The sequence below is a fragment of the Phyllobates terribilis genome, unplaced genomic scaffold (genome assembly GCF_046119375.1).
Source record: "Phyllobates terribilis strain yellow unplaced genomic scaffold, ASM4611937v1 Scaffold_2__4_contigs__length_985480577, whole genome shotgun sequence".
Lineage (NCBI taxonomy): Eukaryota > Metazoa > Chordata > Amphibia > Anura > Dendrobatidae > Phyllobates > Phyllobates terribilis.
In genome coordinates this window covers 648,634,123-648,654,973 of record NW_027362762.1, presented here as the reverse complement: position 1 = coordinate 648,654,973, position 20,851 = coordinate 648,634,123, and the positions used below count along the sequence as shown (strand labels likewise).

Genomic DNA, 20,851 nt, shown 5'->3' with positions numbered 1-20,851 from the left:
CACGTGAATTGCTTGATGACAACCATCGCGCGGTCCTGTAGCAATGAGCTGCAGCAGTATAATAAGCGTGTATAGCCCTCTATAGCGCTCCCACAATGCGGGGCCGCTCCACAAACGCCTCCGGTGACGAGCTGGGACATGGCGTTCGGCTGCTCCAGAACTAATGAAGGCGTTTCATGTTCGCCCCTAGAGGGCGCCTGTGGGCTGCAGCAGAGTGGGGCAGCTGTGACGTGTGATGGAGCTATTACCTGACAGCTGCCAATGTCGCTTCTGAAGGACGATGGTTTCCTGCATTAATGGGGGAGACATCATAGCAGAACATCAGTGATCAGGCACACAATGGGTATTAAAGGGAATCTGTCACCCCTGGCACCTGTCTTACCTCTAATATGGACATACAGGTGATAGAAATGTAAATCTATACCTACCTGTATGCCCCATATTAGAGGTCTTGTTGCTGTCTTTTTATTCAAGACTTGTGCTGCTTTACACACTCTCTCTTCCATCAGATCCATCATATTGGAATAAAGAATATATTTGGTTGAGTTGCGACGTGGTATCACTATATACCAGTATCCCTTATGAAGTTCAAGCATTAAAATTCCATCTCACCAAGTATAGTAACTATACTCCTGATTTATCCAATTCTGTTATCTGTAACACAATTTTTGATGACACAATTTTATGTATAGACAGGAGTTCTTTCTTCAGTGCAGAATGGTTTCGATGCAAGCCAAATACTCGCTATCTATCGCCAATATGATAATGTCCCATTCGGAGCATGACATGCTGTACACCCTTATGGACCCTTGGTCACGGGAACTGTTCGGGTATGGCAGATACATCGACAATCTCATCTTTATTGGGAGGGGCGATGTATCGACCATACCCGAATTTATTAATTATTTGAATAGCAATACATTCAATTTATCGTTTACTTACTATTGTCATCCTACATGTATTTCTTTCTTGGATCTCAGGTTGGAGATTCTTGATGGATGTATTGTTACCTCCACATTACATGTCACGTAATACTATACTGTACGCTGCAAGTGTACATCCACAACATACCCACCGATACCGCTTTGATTGTGAGTTCACTAGGATCAAGCGCAATTACAGCGACGGAGATAGGTTTAAGGAGGAATTTGTGGATTGTAAAAATCTCAAAAATAGGGGCTATCCTTCCTGGACTCTTAAAAGAGCTGGGAATATAGCAGAACATAAAGATAGACTGGATCTAATTAAAGTACCATCTAATAGTGAACATAACAGCGTAGTTTCAAATAAACAAAAAAAGAAAAAAATTAAGAGACTAGTAATTTCCTTAAAATACAGTCCACCATGCCATCAAATTAAACATATTATTCTGAAATATTTTCCCGTCCTGCATGAGGACGGTATTATGTCCAAAATCCTTAATTCGGGGTGTCTTGTAGTCGCAAAACGAGCACAAACATTGGGTAATTTATTCTCTTAGCTTTGTTAATCCTGTAAAAAAAATGTCACACCTGGCTTAACTGCAAGGGGGTTTTTAGATGCGGCATGTGCCAATATGTGAAAGTCACAAAAAGTTTTTTCAATACGGATGAATCCCAACAACATGATATACAAAGTCATATTAACTGTAATAGTGATCATGTGGTCTACATAATAAAATGCGCAATATGTAATAAACTATGTTGACTGCACTATGCGTAAAATGAAAAGACGCATTGCGGAACATATAGGTAACATTTCTTGTGCTTCTGGACACTTTATCCAGTCTCACAATAGACATATCCTCTCTCCAGGAGTATGGTATAGAGAAGCTGCCGGTGAATCCGAGGGGCGGTGATCACAGAAGACGCCTATTGGATTAAGAGGCTTTTTGGATGCACCATCTGAAGAAACGTCATCCGGATGGTCTCAACATGCGGCAAGAATTATTGTTTCATTATACTTGATCGGCATTGATGGTGCCTTACTACAAATTATGTCTTATATTTTACTTGTCTCTGTTTTACATCTTTATTATGTGCAACTACAGGGTGGGCAATTTCTATGGATACACCTAAATTAAATGAGAATGGTTGTTATCAACTTCCTGTTTGTGGCACATTAGTATATCGGAGGGGGAAAACTTTTCCAGATGGGTGGTGACCATGGCAGCCATTTAAGTCGGCCATTTTGAATCCAACTTTATTTTTTTTCAATGGGAAGAGGGTCATGTGACACATCAAACTTATTGAGAATTTCATAAGGAAAACAATGGTGTGCTTGGTTTTAACGTAACTTTATTCTTTCATGAGTTTTTTACAAGTTTATGACCACTTATAAAATGTGTTCAAAGTGCTGCCCATTGGGTTGGATTGTCAATGCAACCCTCTTCTCCCACTCTCGACACACTGACAGCAACACCGCAGAAGAAATGCTTGCACAGGCTTCCAGTATCCCTTGTTTGATTTTTTTTGCAAAAAAAAAATTGGCTTTTGAATTACCATCCATTAAGCTAAAAAATACCACTTTTTATTTTGATTTTCTAGGAGACTGAACGTAGAAAAAACAGCAATTGTTAATTTTGTTTCATACCCTGTTAACCATTCAGTACAATTAATAAGACAACTTCATTCTTCCGATCAGTACAATTACTGCAATACCTGATTTGTACTTTTCTATGTTTTGCTAATTTTGCAGACCAAAAAGATTTTTTTTTTCAAAAGAATAATTTGGTTACGCATCACCATATTCTGAGAGTTTGCATGAAGTCATAATTTTTTTTTCTATGATGAGCTGAAGTTTTCAATGATACTAACTTTATGATTGCATTGTTTTGGCATATTTTTCATACTGTAACTGTGTACACTGTACGCGGTAAATAATGTGGTAGTTCAATATTTTTTATAGTTTTAAAGTGCAGGTCATTCCAGAAGCGCTGATATAAATTGTGTACTATTTTTGGAGGTTTTACATAAAACCTGAGTTTTTAATGGCAGAACATTTTTCTGTGATACAGTGCATTAGACTTGTTGGTTTTGGACTTCATTTTGGGTTGCATGGCCAAAAGAGGGAGCCCCTTTTCTCTGTTAACCATCTAGACATCGCTGCCATTATTAACAATAGCTTCAGTGAGGGTCAAATGACCACAATCAGTGCTAGCACCGATCATGACTGTTGCAGCTGGGTGTCATTTGTAGCCCCATCCTGGCACGCTGATGGGCATATTCCTTAGAGGCATAAAAGGGCAGTGCTGATGAACAGAGCACTTTAACCCCTTCACGCTGCAGCCCTTTTCCGTTTTTGCGTTTTCATTTTTTGCTCTTCTTCCCAGAGCCATAGCCTTTTTATTTTTCGGTCAATATGGCCATGTGAGAGCTTGTTTTTTGCGGGACGAGTTGTACTTTTGAATGACACCGTTGGTTTTACCATAACGTGCACTGGAAAACAGGAAAAAAAATTCCAAGTGCGGTGAAATTGCAAAAAAAGTGCAATTCCACAATTTTTTGTTTTTTTACCACGTTTACTACATGGTAAAACTGACCTGCCATTATTATTCTAAAGGTCATTACGAGTTCGTAGACACCAAACATGTATAGGTTCTTTTTGGAGTGGTGAAAAAAAAAATCCAAAGTTTAAAAAAAAAAAAAGCGCCATTTTCTGAGACAAGTAGCGTCTCCATTTTTCGGGATCTGGGGCCGGGTGAAGGCTTATTTTTTGTGCGCCAAGCTGACGCTTTTATTGATACCATTTCGGTCCAGATACGATTTTTTGATCGCCTGTTATAGCATTTTATTGCAATGTTGCGGCGACAAAAAAAACGTAATTCTTGTGTTTAGATTTTTTTGATCATTATGCCGTTTACTGATATGATTAATTTTTTTATATATATTGATAGATCTGGCAATTCTGAACACGGCAATACCGAATATGTGTATATTTGATTTATTTTAAACTCCCCACAAGTGACACCATTTTGGAAACTAGACCCCTCAAGGAACTTCTCTAGATGTGTGGTGAGCACCCTGAACCCCCAGGTGCTTCACAAAAGTTTATAACGTAGAGTCGTGAAAATGAAAAAAAATTAACTTTTTTTTTCACAAAAATGATCTTTTAGCCCCAATTTTTTTTATTTTCAGAAGAGTAAGAGGAGAAAATGGACCCCAAAAATTGTTTTGCAATTTCTCCTGAGTATGCCGATACCCCATATGTGTGGAAAATACACTATTTGGGCGCACGGCAGGGTTGAGAAGGGAAGGAGCACTGTGTGACTTTTTGAACGCAAAATTGGCTGGAATCGAGAGCAGACGCCTTGTCGCGTTCGGAGAGCCCCTGATGTGCCTAAATAAGTGGAAACCCCCCACAAGTGACCCAATTTTGAAAACTAGACCCCTCAAGGATTTTATCAAGGGATATAGTGAACATTTTGAACCCATAGGTACTACACAGAATTTGATAACTTATTCAATATGACGACCTAATGTTATTATTAGTCTTGAGAGCAAGTGCTCGCTATTTGAGTTTGCATCAGGTACTCAGGTATACACCATGTATCGCGGGTGCTCGACTGACATGCTCGAGTCCCCGCCCCGCATGTTTCACAATTGTTAGACACCCAAAAGAAAACATGCAGGGATCGCTCGTGCATGGCAGGCAATCCCTGCATGTTTTTTTGGCTCCGTAACAGCCACGAAACATATGAGGCGTAGACTCGAGCATGTCACTCGAGCACCCGCTATACATGGTGCATACCCGAGTACCCGATGCAAACTCAAGTAGCGAGCACTTGCGCTCAACACTAGTCACCATATCGTCATCATTTTTTTTCTTTTACTTTTGAAAAAATCCCAACCCCAACCCTAGAACAACCCTAACCCTAGAGTTTATTTTTTGCCGTTCCGTGTGTGGTAAAATTGATAAGGCAGCTTTATTCTTCGGGTCAGCGCGGGGTCTCAGATCCAAGGCAAGAGGGGCGCTCTTACTTCTGCTTGCCCCAGAAATGCTGCGATCGACTTTGATCGCAGTATTTCGGGGGTTAATGTGCCGGGATTGGTGCGGGACCGCTCCTGACAGATAGTACCGGGTGTCAGCTGTTAGAATCAGCTGACACCCGGCGGCGATTGCGCCCGCCCAGTCTCTGTGTGGGCGCGATCGCCGGGGCATAATAATACGTACCTGGTCAATAAGGCCCAGGTATGTATTATTACGCCCCATGTCAGAATATGGTTAAAGTGAACCTGACAGCGCCCGCTACCCTGCAGTGACAGGTCTTTTTCTACACACACACAGGGAGAGAGACCTGTGTATCCAGCTAGTGGGTGGGGAGCAGCCCCCGGGGATCCGCCTGTCCGACTAGTCTCCCGTGTGGCTCGATCCCCACTGGCTTTTAAACTATGTTCTTCTTTGCAACACTGCAGCGTTTCAGAGTCAAACCTACTTAGAGGAATCAAATAGCCAGTGCCTGATCTTCTGTCAGGTTCTCTTTGACAGATGTAAAAAGTGAATCGGTGTGCATTAGGGGTTAAATGTCTAAAGTAAGCATAAAAAAAAATGGGACTTTTAGCAATTGATCACACAGCGTGCAACACTCTGATACATTGGGTGCATTGCCAAACTGCGTTTGCACTATTCGAATATGTGGCAGGAAAAATGCTGTGTAAAACTTGTGTGTTTTTGTTCCAGATTATCCCCCGAACATTAGTATGGGTGAAATCTTCTACAAAAACCTTAAAGAATTGACAGGATTTAAATCTGCAAGGAAAAGACAAGCAACATGTGCATGAGACTTCAGCTAACTCATTTGCTTTGCTTGTACTAGGAAATTCTTCAGGCTTTGTGATAATACTGTGCAGAAAAAAAGTGACAAAAATGCAACGTATGCACAGATCCTTAGACAGCATTTGGGTTTTTCTTGCTTTTTTTCAGACATCTGAGAAGGATGGTGTATTTGAAAATTGATGGCATAATGGGTCCTATTGGGAAGTTTAAACTCAAAGTCTGCCCATCTAGCCTGACTGACAGCTCATCAGTGTCTCTTCTGCTGCTGAGATCTCACACAGCTCAGTACAAGCAGCAGCTTTCAGTCAAGATGGGTCGGTGTAGAGTGAATAGAAGACTCATGAACTCTCTCTCTCTCTCTCTTTCTCTCTACAAATGTACTCATAAAATGCTCATTTTAATATCAGGATTATACAGCCAATTTTATAAAGATTTTCAAAGTAAGTACAGCAGCCCCTCGGGTCTAACAAATCTATTTTATCACGTACAGTACAGACCAAAAGTTTGGACACACCTTCTCATTTAAAGATTTTTCTGTATTTTCATGACTATGAAAATTGTACATTCACACTGAAGGCATCAAAACTATGAACTAACACATGTGGAATTATATACTTAACAAAAAAGTGCGAAACAACTGAAAATATGTCTTATATTCTAGGTTCTTCAAAGTAGCCACCTTTTGCTTTGATGACTGCTTTGCACACTCTTGGCATTCTCTTGATGAGCTTCAAGAGGTAGTCACCGGAAATGGTCTTCCAACAATCTTGAAGGAGTTCCCAGAGATGCTTAGCACTTGTTGGCCCTTTTGCCTTCACTCTGCGGTCCAGCTCACCCCAAACCATCTTGATTGGGTTCAGGTCTGGTGACTGTGGAGGCCAGGTCATCTGGCGTAGCACCCCATCACTCTCCTTCTTGGTCAAATAGCCCTTACACAGCCTGGAGGTGTGTTTGGGGTCATTGTCCTTTTGAAAAATAAATGATGGTCCAACTAAACGCAAACCGGATGGAATAGCATGCCGCTGCAAGATGCTGTGGTAGCCATGCTGGTTCAGTATGCCTACAATTTTGAATAAATCCCCAACAGTGTCACCAGCAAAGCACCATCACACCTCCTCCTCCATGCTTCACGGTGGGAACCAGGCATGTAGAGTCCACCCGTTCACCTTTACTGCGTCGCACAAAGACACGGTGGTTGGAACCAAAGATCTCAAATTTGGACTCATCAGACCAAAGCACAGATTTCCACTGGTCTAATGTCCATTCCTTGTGTTCTTTAGCCCAAACAAGTCTCTTCTGCTTGTTGCCTGTCCTTAGCAGTGGTTTTCTAGCAGCTATTTTACCATGAAGGCCTGCTGCACAAAGTCTCCTCTTAATAGTGGTTGAAGAGATGCGTCTGCTGCTAGAATTCTGTGTGGCATTGACCTGGTCTCTAATCTTAGCTGCTGTTAACCTGCGATTTCTGAGGCTGGTGACTCGGATAAACTTATCCTCAGAAGCAGAGGTGACTCTTGGTCTTCCTTTCCTGGGGCGGTCCTCATGTGAGCCAGTTTCTTTGTAGCGCTTGATGGTTTTTGCAACTGCACTTGGGGACACTTTCAAAGTTTGCCCAATTTTTCGCACTGACTGACCTTCATTTCTTAAAGTAATGATGGCCACTCGTTTTTCTTTACTTAGAATTTGTATTATGGCAAAAAAAAGCAGCTAACAGTCTATTCAGTAGGACTATCAGCTGTGTATCCACCTGACTTCTGCACAACACAACTGATGGTCCCAACCCCATTGATAAGCCAAGAAATCCCACTTATTAAACCTGACAGGGCACACCTGTGAAGTGAAAACCATTTCCGGTGACTAGCTCTTGAAGCTCATCAAGAGAATGCCAAGAGTGTGCAAAGCAGTCATCAAAGCAAAAGGTGGCTACTTTGAAGAACCTAGAATATAAGACATATTTTCAGTTGTTTCACACTTTCTTGTTAAGTATATAATTCCACATGTGTTAATTCATAGTTTTGATGCCTTCAGTGTGAATGTACAATTTTCATAGTCAAGAAAATACAGAAAAAATCTTTAAATGAGGTGTGTCCAAACTTTTGGTCTGTACAGTATACAGTTTGTATTTGAAAGTGTGGTGTCAGATTGGCTTTAATGCTACAGTAATATTTGCGTGAATGCACTATAGCTCCAAAAATGTGATCTTGCTGATTCTAGACAAGTCATAAGTTGGTATATTTCAGGAAAAAAAAGTAAATTTCACTATATAAGTGTAGAGTAGTATGCCTGACAACATGCTGCAGCTAAACAAGACCGGACTTTGCTCTTATTTTATCCCTGCTGCTCCAGTTTCTGTTCCACCATACAGCGCCAGTTTTTATGTTTTTTTTTACTAAGGCGGCGGTGCACATAGGGTATTAATATAGAGCTGCCCAAAGACACCCCCTAGGGAATCCTGCCTTTACACCCTCTTGGTAAAGACCATAAAAACCAACACTAAAAAGTACAATACTTGTAAAGCCATATGGTGGATTAAAAAAAAACAAAAAAACAAAACAACCCACAATACTCGGGACTAGCAGAAATAAGAAGAAAAGCAACTACCACATTGCCACCAGTATTACAGGTGGAGAGGGGGTGTCCCTGTCCCTTAATACAGCAATAAACAAGTCTAGCCGTTTTGTATTTACAATGTATGCTTTAATTAAGTGCATATTCGTGCATGAATGTCAGGTGGCACTGCCTTGGCACAGGATAGTACGGGTTGTAATCGCTACCACAACCACACTTGTCTCCTGCAATGAATCGTCCAGGTAAAGGTTTTCTCTAAGAAAACGTTCCGTAACTGAAATGTAGCTCGCGGTCAGAAGTCTTACAACGTGTTGGCTGTGGCACGACGATGAGGCACCTTTTGTTTCACAGTTTCGAAAGATCTTTATCTCTGCAAGTCTCATTAAGTTCCAGTGGTTGGCAGGATGTATATTTTACATATTCTAAAAAAGTTCTATATTCATGTTTTTCCACAAAGTACAGACCAGCAGGATAATTTCGCTCCAGTATTGCATTCTCAGTCGTCATTTTTCCCGAAGTACACACACTCCAGCATCACAGCGCTGAGTAGCCATGGAGGTAACAACATCCCAACTGTCAAGAACAGGATCGTAGCATTCAACACTGTTTAGTAGTGAATTACCATCATACCTAAAACCAAAAATAGTTAAGAGTTAAAAAATACACATTGGAGACAGACCTCAATATTAAGTCAGAAAACTAAGCAAACGAGTGCAACTAAGCAAAAAGACAAAAAGTAAAGGTAAAGGTGCCGCAAGTTGGCTGCAGAATTACTCAAGCGGGACGTGCCGATCAGAACACATCATTTTCCTTTATGGCTGCACAAATATCTAAAGTGGTTTTTAAATGTAACTGCCTCCAGGCCTGGTGATTTTTTGGGAGGGCTTTAGTTTTTTCTTACCCTTCTTTCAAGAGACATAACTTTATTAGTCTGTCAACATAGCTCTATGAGGGATTGCTTTTTGTGGGACTAGTTGAAGTTTTGAATAACACTGTGGTATTGCTGTGTATGGTACAAGCGATCAGACGATCACATGCTCAAGTCCCCTAAGGGGACTATAAAGTACAGTGAAAAGTAAAAAAAAGCTTTAAAAAAAGATGAAAAAAAAAAGTTCAAATCACCCTTTTTTCCACCCACTAAAAAAATAAAGATAATAAAATAAAATACATATGTGGTACTGCTGCATTTAGAAAAGTCCAATCTATCAAAATATAAAAAGAATTAACCTAATCAGTAAACGGAAAAAATTCAAGAGTGCTAAAATGACATTAAATTTTTTAGTCAATGCAGTACCACAAAAATGCTGTAACAAGTGATCAAATTGTCTTGTCTATCCCAAAATGGTATCAATAAAAAAAATATCTCGCTCCCATAAGATAAGCCCTCACACAGCTTCATTGACCGAAAAATGAAAACATTACGAGTATTGGAAAATGGAGACACAACTCCAAAATTTTTTTAAAAACTTCTGATCCCCCCCGTTCCCCAAAAAACTGGGCATGTTTAGTATCGCTGTAACCGTACCAATGAGCAGAATCATATTGCGATATAATTTTTACCACAAAATGTATACCGTAAATACAATTGCCAAAAAATGTCAGAATTCTGTTTTTTTCCCCAAATTTCTAGTACATTATGTGGTAAAATGAATGGTGTCATTCAAAAGTACAATTACGCCCACAAAAAAACAATCCCTCATATGGCTATGTGGCCAGAAAAATAAAGAAAATGATATGGGAAGAAGGGGCGGAAAAAATAAAACCGCAAAAACAGAAATTGCCTGCATCGGGAAGGGGTTAACATGTATTTTTTGGGGGGGAAGTGCAGTGACCAAAAATTAGCAATTCTGGTGTTTTAGCTTCACGTCACAACTATCATGTGAGTTAAATCATTTTATATTTTCATAGAAAGAACTTTTATAGGCAGCAAAATGCCAAATGTTTATTTTTTTTAAATATTCATTTTTAATTTTTTAGTCAAGTCTTGAACTTGCGATTGTTTGATCAATTGTATTAATTACTGAAATACTGCAGTAAATAGTAAAATTACTGTTCTATGAAGCCCAGGGCTTCATAGAAGCAACAAGATGGCGGCTATGGAGGCCTTTAGTAGACTCCCAGTTATCATGGCTATCCATCAGCGCTCCACAATCGTGTCAGTTTAAGAAGGGAGACTGGCAGCAGAACGGTAGCACCAGGCAGTCATACTATAACTGCGGCATTTACATGGTTAGGCAGCAGTGATCGGAGCTAGCCTATCCAAATATCCTGGTTGCGTTCTATACACCCACACGTGACCTGGAACACATCAATACATCCTATGTTGGGAAGGGGTTAAAGAGGTTGGACTCCATGGCAGGTCTTACTTAAAGATGTGTATTGGTTACAAGTTATCAGCTATACATATAATAGGTGATAACTTGGAACTTGGTAGTGGTCCAACCAGTGAGACCCCCATCAATCACCAAATAAATCACATAAATCTCCCCCTCCCCCAGTTTGAATTGAGCAACAGTGTGCATACTCTACCTTTGTGCCATTCACGCTCTACTGGACTATAAGAGAAAGCCGACCAATGTACTCTGCTGTACCACCACTCCATTCATTCTCTATGAGACTGCTGGAGTAAGCAGACAGTGGACAAAAGAGTCCCGCGGTCAGACCTCCACCGATCTAAAAGTTATTGCCCACCTCATTGATCAGAGATAATTTCTAGTAACTGGAATACCCCTTAAAAAGGTTGTCTTTTAAAAAAAAATAAAATAAAACAAAAAACAAATTTTCTTATACTCCATACTTATTTAATAGATTGGGTGCTTGTCAATTCAGACAAATTAAAAAGTTACTGTCTTCTTTACCCAACTGCACCCCCGCCATTACAGCTGGTCACTAAAGGTTGAAGTGGACAATCCCTTCAAGTTTTTTTTTGGCCAAACAGGTGTTAATCCAAAAGGAGTGGAGTGAAGGCCTTAAATTCCTATGTATTCCTTCTGTTTATGGCTATTAAAAAAAAAAAAAATCTGGGTCAGATTTATCAAGATTGTCATAAAATTTAACCCACACTCTGGCATCATTTTTAGTGGATCTAATGAGCCCCACTCCTGCAATACCAAGGATTTAAACATTTTCATCAAGTCCGTTAGCGCCATGCCATGGAAATGATACTGATGAAAAATCCTAAGACTAGGCTCTCAATAATATGGTCCTAGAATCTCCTGTTTAAAGGGAATCTGTCAGCAGGTGCTTGCCGTGTAATCTGAGAGCAGCATAATATAGGGCAAGAAACCCTGATTTTAGTTATGTATCACTTGCTGGACTGTGTGTTGCAGTTTCAATAAAACACGGATTGTATCAGGAGATTATCACTGCAGGACTAGGTCTCACGTGCATGGAAGTCCAGCTAATCTGTGTAACCCTGCCCCCAATATTGTCAAGTTGCTGACAAAGTTCACAGTACACAGGAATCTGTCAATCAGCGGTGTGGGTGTGGTTTTACACAGTTTGGCATTATGACAACCGCTATATCTACAACAGATAAAACATGGATTCTATTAAAACTGCGACAAGCAGTCCAGTAAGTGATACATCACTGAAATCAGGCTCTCTTGCCCTATATTATGCTGCTGTCATATTAAATAGCTAAAACCTGCTGACAGATTCCCTTTAAGGTGAAACGGCCTCAAAGAACTGTTTTCTGTTCACAACTCAAAGTACACACCCAGCTATGGCATATAGTCTACCACGTAAAACTGTGGCTCCAACATAACAGCGTGGTGTAGTCATGCTAGTCATTGTTGTCCATGAGTCTGTACGAATATTGTAGGCTTCCACAGATGACAAATGAGCAGTGCCATCAAAACCGCCAACTACGTAGATGTGATCATTCAAAAGTGCCACCCCAGCACCTGCAATTACAGAACAAACAATGTCATATATCCTTGCAGAGATACATAAGAAAAAAAAAAAAGACACAACAAGCTTCATTTACCTGACCGTTTTGTAGCCATGGGCGTCACGTGGCTCCAGTGCCCGGTGTGAGGATCATATCTTTCAACAGAACTCAAGATGTTTAAACCATCATAACCACCTGAAAGTCACATCCCAAGTGAAATCCTGTTAAAGCAGTGTAAAACCAGTACCTAGCCATACCAATTGGGCGCCTCTTCCCTCACTTACCTAGACAATAAATAACCCCATTGGCAACCACAAGGCCGGCTCCTTCACGTGCGGTTTGCATATCACCCAGCATGCTCCACTGGTCAATGTTAGGGTCATAGCGTTCCATACTTGTGTGCCGACGACTTCCATCAAATCCACCCGAGACATAAATCATATCTAAGAAAATATAAAATCAGTGTTACACTTTTCAATCATTCACAATCAAAGAAAAACTTTACAAATACCAAGGTCCAGTGCTCATGGCACCATGCCCAAACCCATGCAAATAAATGACCATTTATCCACTATGGGTAAGCATGTGGTTTTCCTAAGATTGCCACAGTATTTTACGATTTCAGTACCTCCCAATGTAGTGGCTCCAGCAAGGCCTCGCCTAACATTCATGGGAGCCACAGAGTACCACACACCGTCCTCTTCTGCGGTATAATCCAAGCACTCCACGGAGCTGAGTCGGGAACGCCCATCATATCCTCCAATAACGTAGACACGGTCCCCAAGTGATACTGTTGCTACATAGCGGCGCTTGCGAGTAATACTCTATAGAGCAGAAATAACACATGAGTAGGAAATACCATACAGAAATACATTATCTATCCCCCCCCAGAGGTACACATTGATTTTTGGTGACCGGATTTACTAACAGTTAAATTGTATTCGTTATGTAAAGTCTATCATCTCAAAACATCTTTTATGAAAAAAATATACATCAAAGATGTTGCAAATATGTAGTTTTAGAAAATTTGTCAGAAATTGATTATTAGGTTTGAGGTTTTTTTTTATTTTGTAAGACTATGACTTTTCTTTCCGTTTCTCTTTTGCCTCTCCCCTTCTATGGATTTTTAGGGTGGTACACAGGTTGGCTGGGGATAATTTAAGATGATATGACATTGTACCCGTCTTCGTTTTTTTTTTTCAATTTTGCTTTTTATTGAAAATTTTAAGGTCAAACAGTGACTATACATCAAGGTGACAGTTCAAACTTCTGAATAAAAAGATGGAAAAAGAACAATAAGGGGAGCTGTCAGAAGGAAGAAAAGGTGGTGGGATGGAGAGGAAGGAAAATGCCGGAGGGAGAGTCAAGTTCTCTTTATTGGATGAAATGGTCTTTATTGTCTGTACAAAGCCCCTCTGAAATGTAAAGTGCTGCAGAATATGTTGGCGCTATAGACATAAAAATTATTATTATTAAATTTATAAAGGGGAATCGGGGATAGTAGAAGCCTGCAGACGTAGGGGTGGTGTGGCAAGGGGAGTATGTCTACCGTATTCTGCCCAGGGTAATTTTCTCAAATTTATATACTTTATCTGTTAGTTTCTTGTTGATCACATACCAAGAAATTAGCAGTGTTGAGGACACAGCTAGAATATGGAAGAAGGTGCTCTGGTCAGTTGAGACTTAAGCATAACTGTTTGGGCTAAATGCAAAACCCTATGTGTGGCGGAAAACTAACACTGCACATCACCCTGAAAACACCATCCCCACCGTCAAAAATGGTGGTGGCAGCATCATGCTGTGAGGATGCTTTTCTTCAGCACAGACAGGGAAGCTGGTCATAGTTGATGGGAAGATGAATGGTGCTAAATACAGGGCAATCCTGTAGGAAAATTGTTGGAGGCTGCAAAAGACTTGAGACTGGAGCATATGTTGACCTTTCAGCAGCACAGTGACTCTAAATATACTGCCAGAGTTACAATGGAATGATTTAGATCAAAGCATATTCATGTGTTTGAGCCATTCAAAGGCCAGACCTAAATTCCATTGTGATTCTGTAACAAGACTTGAAAATTGCTGTTCAGACAATGTCCACACAATCTCTCCGAGCTAGAGCTGGTTTGTAAAGAATAGGCAAAATGTCAGCCCCTAGATGTGCAAAGCTAGTAGAGACATACCCCAAAAGACTTGCAGCAGTAATTGCAGCGAAAGGTGGTCCATACAAAGTATTGACTTAGGGGGCTCAATACAAATGCACTTCTCAATTTTCAGATTTATATTTTTAAAATATTTAGAAAACCATGTATCGTTTCTTTTATTTTTCACAAATACTTGTTACTTTGTGTTGGTATATCACATAAAATACATTTAAGTTTATGGGTGTAACATGGAGAAGTTCACTGGATTTGGATACTTTTTCAAGGCACTGTATCAGTCTACTCCCCCTGCTCGGTAATATGGTGCATGAAGATTGCACTGCATTTTCATGGTGACAGAATCCCTTTAAATTTGTCAAACCTTTCTTAAAAAAAAATGGCTCTCACTCGCTGTGCCAGCCAGCTCTGTTCACTTGGTTGTCTATTACAAGTGGCAGCATTGCCTAAGGTTTGCCTCCATACTGCCCTGGAGAGAAGCAGCTGTCTGAAAAGGGGTGGCGAAATCAGTCATATTAACCAGTTAGTGACATCCACTGTACATGAGTAGCACATGGATGAAGAGAGGTTTGTCTGATGGACAGGTCTGGTCACATGCTACTCCAACAGCAGCCCTTTTGTGGACCGGGAAGCTGTGCAGTCTGTGAGGAAGGTTGCAAAAGCAATAAAGGAAAGAATCTATAATAATAGTGTAATTTATTAGTAAGTGCAACAAAATTACAAAAATAGAAACAAAACAATGATTACTCTTTAAAGAGCAATTGCGGAATAGCTGTTTGTTTTTTTTATTCCATCTTTCAAACTTAAACAAAACATTTTTTCTATACATCATACATATCCCCATTCCATCACAAATAGCTATGGCTCACAGAACACTCTGATGCAAATAATAAAAAAATAGAGGTGTCCTGTGCAGTTTGAATATCACTTCCAGAATCCTATTAAACTCACCGGAAGGAAACCCCACTCTTGAGTTTTGGGGTCGTATTTCTCCACTACATCTATAGGAGATTGTTGGCTACCAAATCCTCCAATGACAAGTAGCACCTCATTAGCACCTTAAAAAAATAAATAAAAATATATGATAAAGATATAAGAACAAAACCGATATAACTATGTGTAACTGTTCTTAGAAGTTTTGTTTTATTGTTATACAAAGGACATATTGTATTTGAGATATATGGTGATTGTTATGGTTAAGATTGGGTCATTTATAAGCCGTAAAATTCCCTGGGGAATAACGTTTCGGCTACTAATGTGTTAAAACGCACTTAGGATACCCGAGTTATGTGCCCACAATAAATGCTGGAGACATAAATTCAAAGTCTACAATAAAAAAGTGAGACCAAGATGCCTTGATGTCGCTCTAAAAATATTATAAAATACAAGTCCTAGATTTCTGGAGATTGGAGATTTATCAAAATAGTTTGCCTTTATATATGAAGTCAGGAATGAATGCCACAGATGTGGGTTGTTCCTTCTTCTGGATCAACACGCTAGAATTATAGGTCGGACTAGTGTTTTTTTTATCCACCTTATCAATTATGAAGCAAAGCCTTTTTAAGCATTTTTCCAAATTTTTATGTGAATGACAGAGGGATAAAGACACAAATCTCCCCCAGCCCTCCTTAACATGCACCATTCTTTAAAAAAATGTATCTCCTCTGACGAGATACACCATGTCGCCCACATTAGCCACATTGTCCAGTGTCTGCCTGTAAGACAACTTGCTGCAGCAGAAGCATCTATGCCTTGCCTACAGTGTAAGTCCATGCCGGCTGGGGACACGAGGTTTCAGCCGGCCTTTAGCCACAGATAGAACCCATCAATGGGAGATTAAATGCTTTGGGGCTGACTCATCAAGACCACCGCTCTTGATGAGCTCTTGATGAGTGTAAAAGGTATTTTCTCATCACGACAATCCCTTTTCGCTTTCATGCCTGTAAATGTGGCTCCTACTCTGATAGATCTGATGCACAATGGTTATCATAGTTAGCCATACATTTACTGTATAATTAATGTGATAGTACATTTCACATTTGATTATCTTTGTAATCCAACTTTATTAATGGTTTCTCCATGTCCCCTATACCATGTGGGAAACCCCCAACAAGCTGATTTAACTATTTACCTATTAAGTATTTTGTGTGTAATTTATAAATAGTGTTGGGCATGGGCCAAGCTCCTATTTGTCACCTGCACCCCTGCTCATTAAAGGGAATCTGTCGTGCCCATAAACTAGCCCTTTATCTGAAAGTTACATTTTAAATCCTGTTTAGCCGGCTTAAGACGAGCAGCGGCTACAGGGAGAAAATTACATTTTATTATCCCTGCAGCCACTCGTTTCCAGTCAACAGGGCAGTGCAGGGAATCTGTGAGCCACCACTCCCTATAATGTGAGCAATGTAATAACGCCTCACTTTGATGGACAGCCTGCTTTGCAGTATGTGTATGTAGAGCAAGATGTGTATCAAAGTGCAGGAAAAAGATTAGTGAAATAATGGTACTTAATCATGAGTCTACAAAACTGACTAGATGTCTACAGTAAGATACGACATCATGTAAGTATAACTACACAAATAATATATCAAAATCTTTATTTCAGACAAGGATATACCAACATAATTACATGAAGCATGGGAAGTCATGATTGGAAAAAAGGGTGACAACAACTAAATAAAAACCATCAGAGTATGACTGAATAGGTCAGATACATCATAATTATATACCATAAAATAACTAAAATATCTATCTATATCTCTATCTATATCTATAAAATGGAAAAACAGCGTAGAGAGAATTCAAATAGACACAAGAGGGCAGTAAAATATGAAAAGCAGTGTGCTATAATAGTAATTAGTGGAGTAGAACAATGTATACATACCTCCTGATATACCCTGCTCAAAAACAGAGCAGCATAATTGCTAGTTGATAGGGACTGGAAAGTGACCAAATCGATACATATACGTATATAACCACAATGGTTCAAAGGGCACAGTAATATAGAAGGACTGCCAGAAAATAATCATTGTAATATGTATACCCAAGTAAAGAGGTTATTTATGTTATGAATGTAACCTATTCAGTCATGTCTACATACCTTGATGGTTGTCCCTCTGGTGATGTCGCCCTTCTTCTCGAACGTGATCCCAGTTTAACTTCTTCATCTCATAAGGAAACGCCAACATAATTAAAAAATGTTGATATTTGTGTAGTTATACTTACCTGGCGTCATATCTTATTGATGGCTTATAGTCACTGCGGCCTGCACCGCCCCGTTGACTCCCTATAGACACGCTTCTAGTAAGCCGGCCACACAGGGTTTCAATGCTATTTACCGGCAGATTATCACTTTATCTTCAGGTAAATAACATTTCTGGACAAGACAGGTTCCCTTTAAAGTGTAGATCACCCAGCACGGTCTCTTTTTTAGAGAAACTATGATTGTATCCTAAGACTCCAGATGCCCCTACATCCCGCTCTCCCGACTTCCTCATATACATGAATGTCTGACCAAGCATTCAAAGGGGAGAATATAGAAAGCCACTGCCAAAAACCCCCCAGGTGGCAGCTTATCTTCCCTGGGGAGCAAAGGATCAGTATTTCTATTTTAACTGCCCGATCCTCACCTCTGCCAAAATAACCAGTTGGGGACAGTGTCGGGTGCCCCCTTATACACATTAGATGGATGGGTAGTCCTACTGAAATTGATGGGTTCAGTGACTTATCTAATGTGTATGGGAGCCTATACAGCTCAATTTCACACCAAACAGGGTTGTGTCTACATGAACATGTTCAAGCTCATAAATATCCAATTGCAGTATAACTTCTTCATATTTGGGTTATTAGTATGCAAACAAGCATCAGATACTAACAAACGTTACTACACTAACAATACCAATAAAATCCATCACGTGCGGGGCTTCTGTATACAATTCCGCAGTAACAGCATTTCTTTCTATGACATGTCAGCTTGAAAATTGTTTTCAATCGTGGATCATTATTTTGCGAGCAAGAGAAGCTCAGATTAATACGTAACTTTGGGCTGAAAAGATTCAGTTAAACTTGTATTTTAGTCATTAAATTCCCTGCATATTTGGAATTAATTAGAAGGGGGTAGTCCTAATCCGTGATTGTCAGTCTTCCTTGTGCCATTTAGGACCACACCTAGGATCTTACACTGGATGACTGTAAAGTCCACGTGAAACACAAGGGACTTGAGGTAAGAATTATTCCTGGACTTACCCAGACGTACTCGGGTTCTTGGGCCCTGCATCTGACTCCGCAACTCTGGGCGTAAATGAAATTTCTTAGCCTCATCCACCAGGTCTCTGCATTGTAAACTGCATTTGATCAGGGGCTGCAAAAATGTAGACATGAAAAAAAATAGGAAAAATTGCTGTATAACAGAGGAACATCACTGAAGATAACAGATGTTCACCTGTTTGTCATATACCTCTGTGTCTATTACATCTGTGATGTACCGTGGAGTCAGCAAAGGCATGCGCACATACTGAAGAAGCTGAGAAAGGCATTTTTCCCTATGCTGTTTGTTGTGTTTCACCCAGTTTAAAACAGCCTCAAACACAGGTTCTTCAGAGTCAATCTGCATGACAAAAATAATAACTATTCTAAATAATGTGCAGTAAACTTAAGATAGCAGAAGCCACATGCAGTATACAGCCTCCTACCTGAATCTCATCACATCGGATTAGCTTCTCCACCTCCTCTTGCTGCAGTAACATGAACTCCTCGTGTTGTACCACCTCAGGAAAGTGCTTCTGGCTGTACACCTCAGCGGCCTGCATTAGGTCCAAGCAATTATGGGTCTCTGCAAAGTCGCGAATCCCTAAACAGTTGGACGGATCAAGCTGAGACTCCAGAAAGTCACAGCATGCCTGCTTGACACCTGTGTAGTGGACCACAACATTAGCAGTTATACGAAGTAATCTGATTATTTAGGTTGGAAATGGTACATTGATTTGTAATCATAAAGTGTAAAAAAAAAAAAAAAAACATTTGTTACGATGGGTGAAATAAAGCGTATTCATATTTTTCATATATACACACAAATCGATCATCCAGAACATTATAACCTCAGAAAGGGGACGTGAACATTAGGTCATGTGATGTGAAATAACTGGCAGCAAGTGAACAGTCAGTGGAAGCCAAAAGGCAGGGCCTAATAGGTTACCTATCAGTTTTACAGGAACAAGAACAATACACTGAGAAATATAGGAGAAATTAGAGAATGTATCACCATGTGAGAGCAGTATGATGTAGACTCAGAAAAATAGATTTCAGAAATTTTATCACTTACTGGGATGCTTGCTGCAGTTTTGAGAAAATTACTGATTTATCAGAAGCAGATCTAGCAGTTCTTTGAATGCTGAGCTCTGTATAATCCTGCCCACAACAATGATTAACAGCCTGCCAATCTGTGGTGTAACAGGGTTATACAAGGTGAAGAATATAGAGGACTACATGGCAGCAGGTTTACTAGTCCTCTAGTGATAATCTCCTGCTGATAAAAGTTTATAAAAAAAACTACAGAAAGCAGCCCAGTGAGTGACATCACTGAATTCAGGGTCTCTGGCCCTGATATATCAAGACTGGCAATTTAGTCGCTGGTCTTGATGAGAGGGCATGGTGGTGTCAGATGCTCCTGATTCATAAAGAATCAGGAGTGTCCTACGAGTGGCTTGCCCTTCCATGCGCCATGCAAGAATTCTTACTCCAGTCCTTACCTAGAGAAAGATTTCCGGTGTAAGGAACACCATGGCTAATCATGAACTAGATGATCTGTGGCATCATGCCGGAGCCCATTTTGGCAGAGGTAGGAGAAACTAGCATGAAAATGCCAAAAGTTGCAAAAATTTGGAACTGCACCAAAATTTTACAACTTTTAAAAGAAATTTATGCCGGAGTTCTGGCGCAATTGCTCTGATGAATCAGGACCTCTGTTTCAACTGTATGATGCTTTTAGAGTAGGTGGCAAAAAAACTGGTAACAGATTTAAGTTAAAGGGTTATTACCGAAGTGGCAATATTTTTAAAAAAGCACAGTTAATCCAAGACTATTGTTAATATACAGCACATACAATCATCCATAGCGGCACATACAATCATCCATAAAAGCGTCTACCTACAGATGCACAACCAACATCAATTACAATGCAATTGTCCAATAGAAAGAAAAAATATGGGCACTCCACAAAAATACACTCAGTAATGAATATAGAGAAAGTCCAATAGTTTAAGAGGGGGAAGGAGGCTACAGAGAGTTCATTAAAATTCATAGCCCTATTGCTAGAGGAAGAGTAGTCTATTCTTGATCGCAGTTTTAATATGTTCAAGAAAGTATTGAAAAGAAATTACCTTTAGACTAAGACCCTTTAATTAAACAGAGCAATTTATCTTATTTAATAAGTGCAGAAAATATTACCAATGCCACCGGGCTCTGGCAAATATTAAGTAATATAGGGCAT

The 20,851-nt window shown here is 39.9% G+C and overlaps 1 protein-coding gene across 2 annotated transcripts in view; it reads right to left on the bottom strand.

The window, feature by feature from the left end:
* Nucleotides 1-8,426: 8,426 nt before the first annotated feature.
* KLHL12 (kelch like family member 12) overlaps nucleotides 8,427-20,851 on the bottom strand; it is a 30,899-nt gene continuing 18,474 nt past the window's right edge. The window contains exons 5-13 of one of the 2 annotated variants that reach the window (XM_073666692.1): nucleotides 19,056-19,273; nucleotides 18,806-18,970; nucleotides 18,610-18,724; nucleotides 15,316-15,422; nucleotides 12,840-13,035; nucleotides 12,496-12,654; nucleotides 12,308-12,406; nucleotides 12,038-12,224; nucleotides 8,427-8,949 (exon numbers count right to left, since the gene is read on the bottom strand). In XM_073666692.1, the coding sequence (XP_073522793.1) occupies nucleotides 8,823-8,949; nucleotides 12,038-12,224; nucleotides 12,308-12,406; nucleotides 12,496-12,654; nucleotides 12,840-13,035; nucleotides 15,316-15,422; nucleotides 18,610-18,724; nucleotides 18,806-18,970; nucleotides 19,056-19,273 (1,373 nt within the window). In that variant the 3' untranslated portion in view covers nucleotides 8,427-8,822. The remainder of the gene's footprint in view (nucleotides 8,950-12,037; nucleotides 12,225-12,307; nucleotides 12,407-12,495; nucleotides 12,655-12,839; nucleotides 13,036-15,315; nucleotides 15,423-18,609; nucleotides 18,725-18,805; nucleotides 18,971-19,055; nucleotides 19,274-20,851) is intronic. The other variant, XM_073666693.1, reaches the window with a different exon arrangement.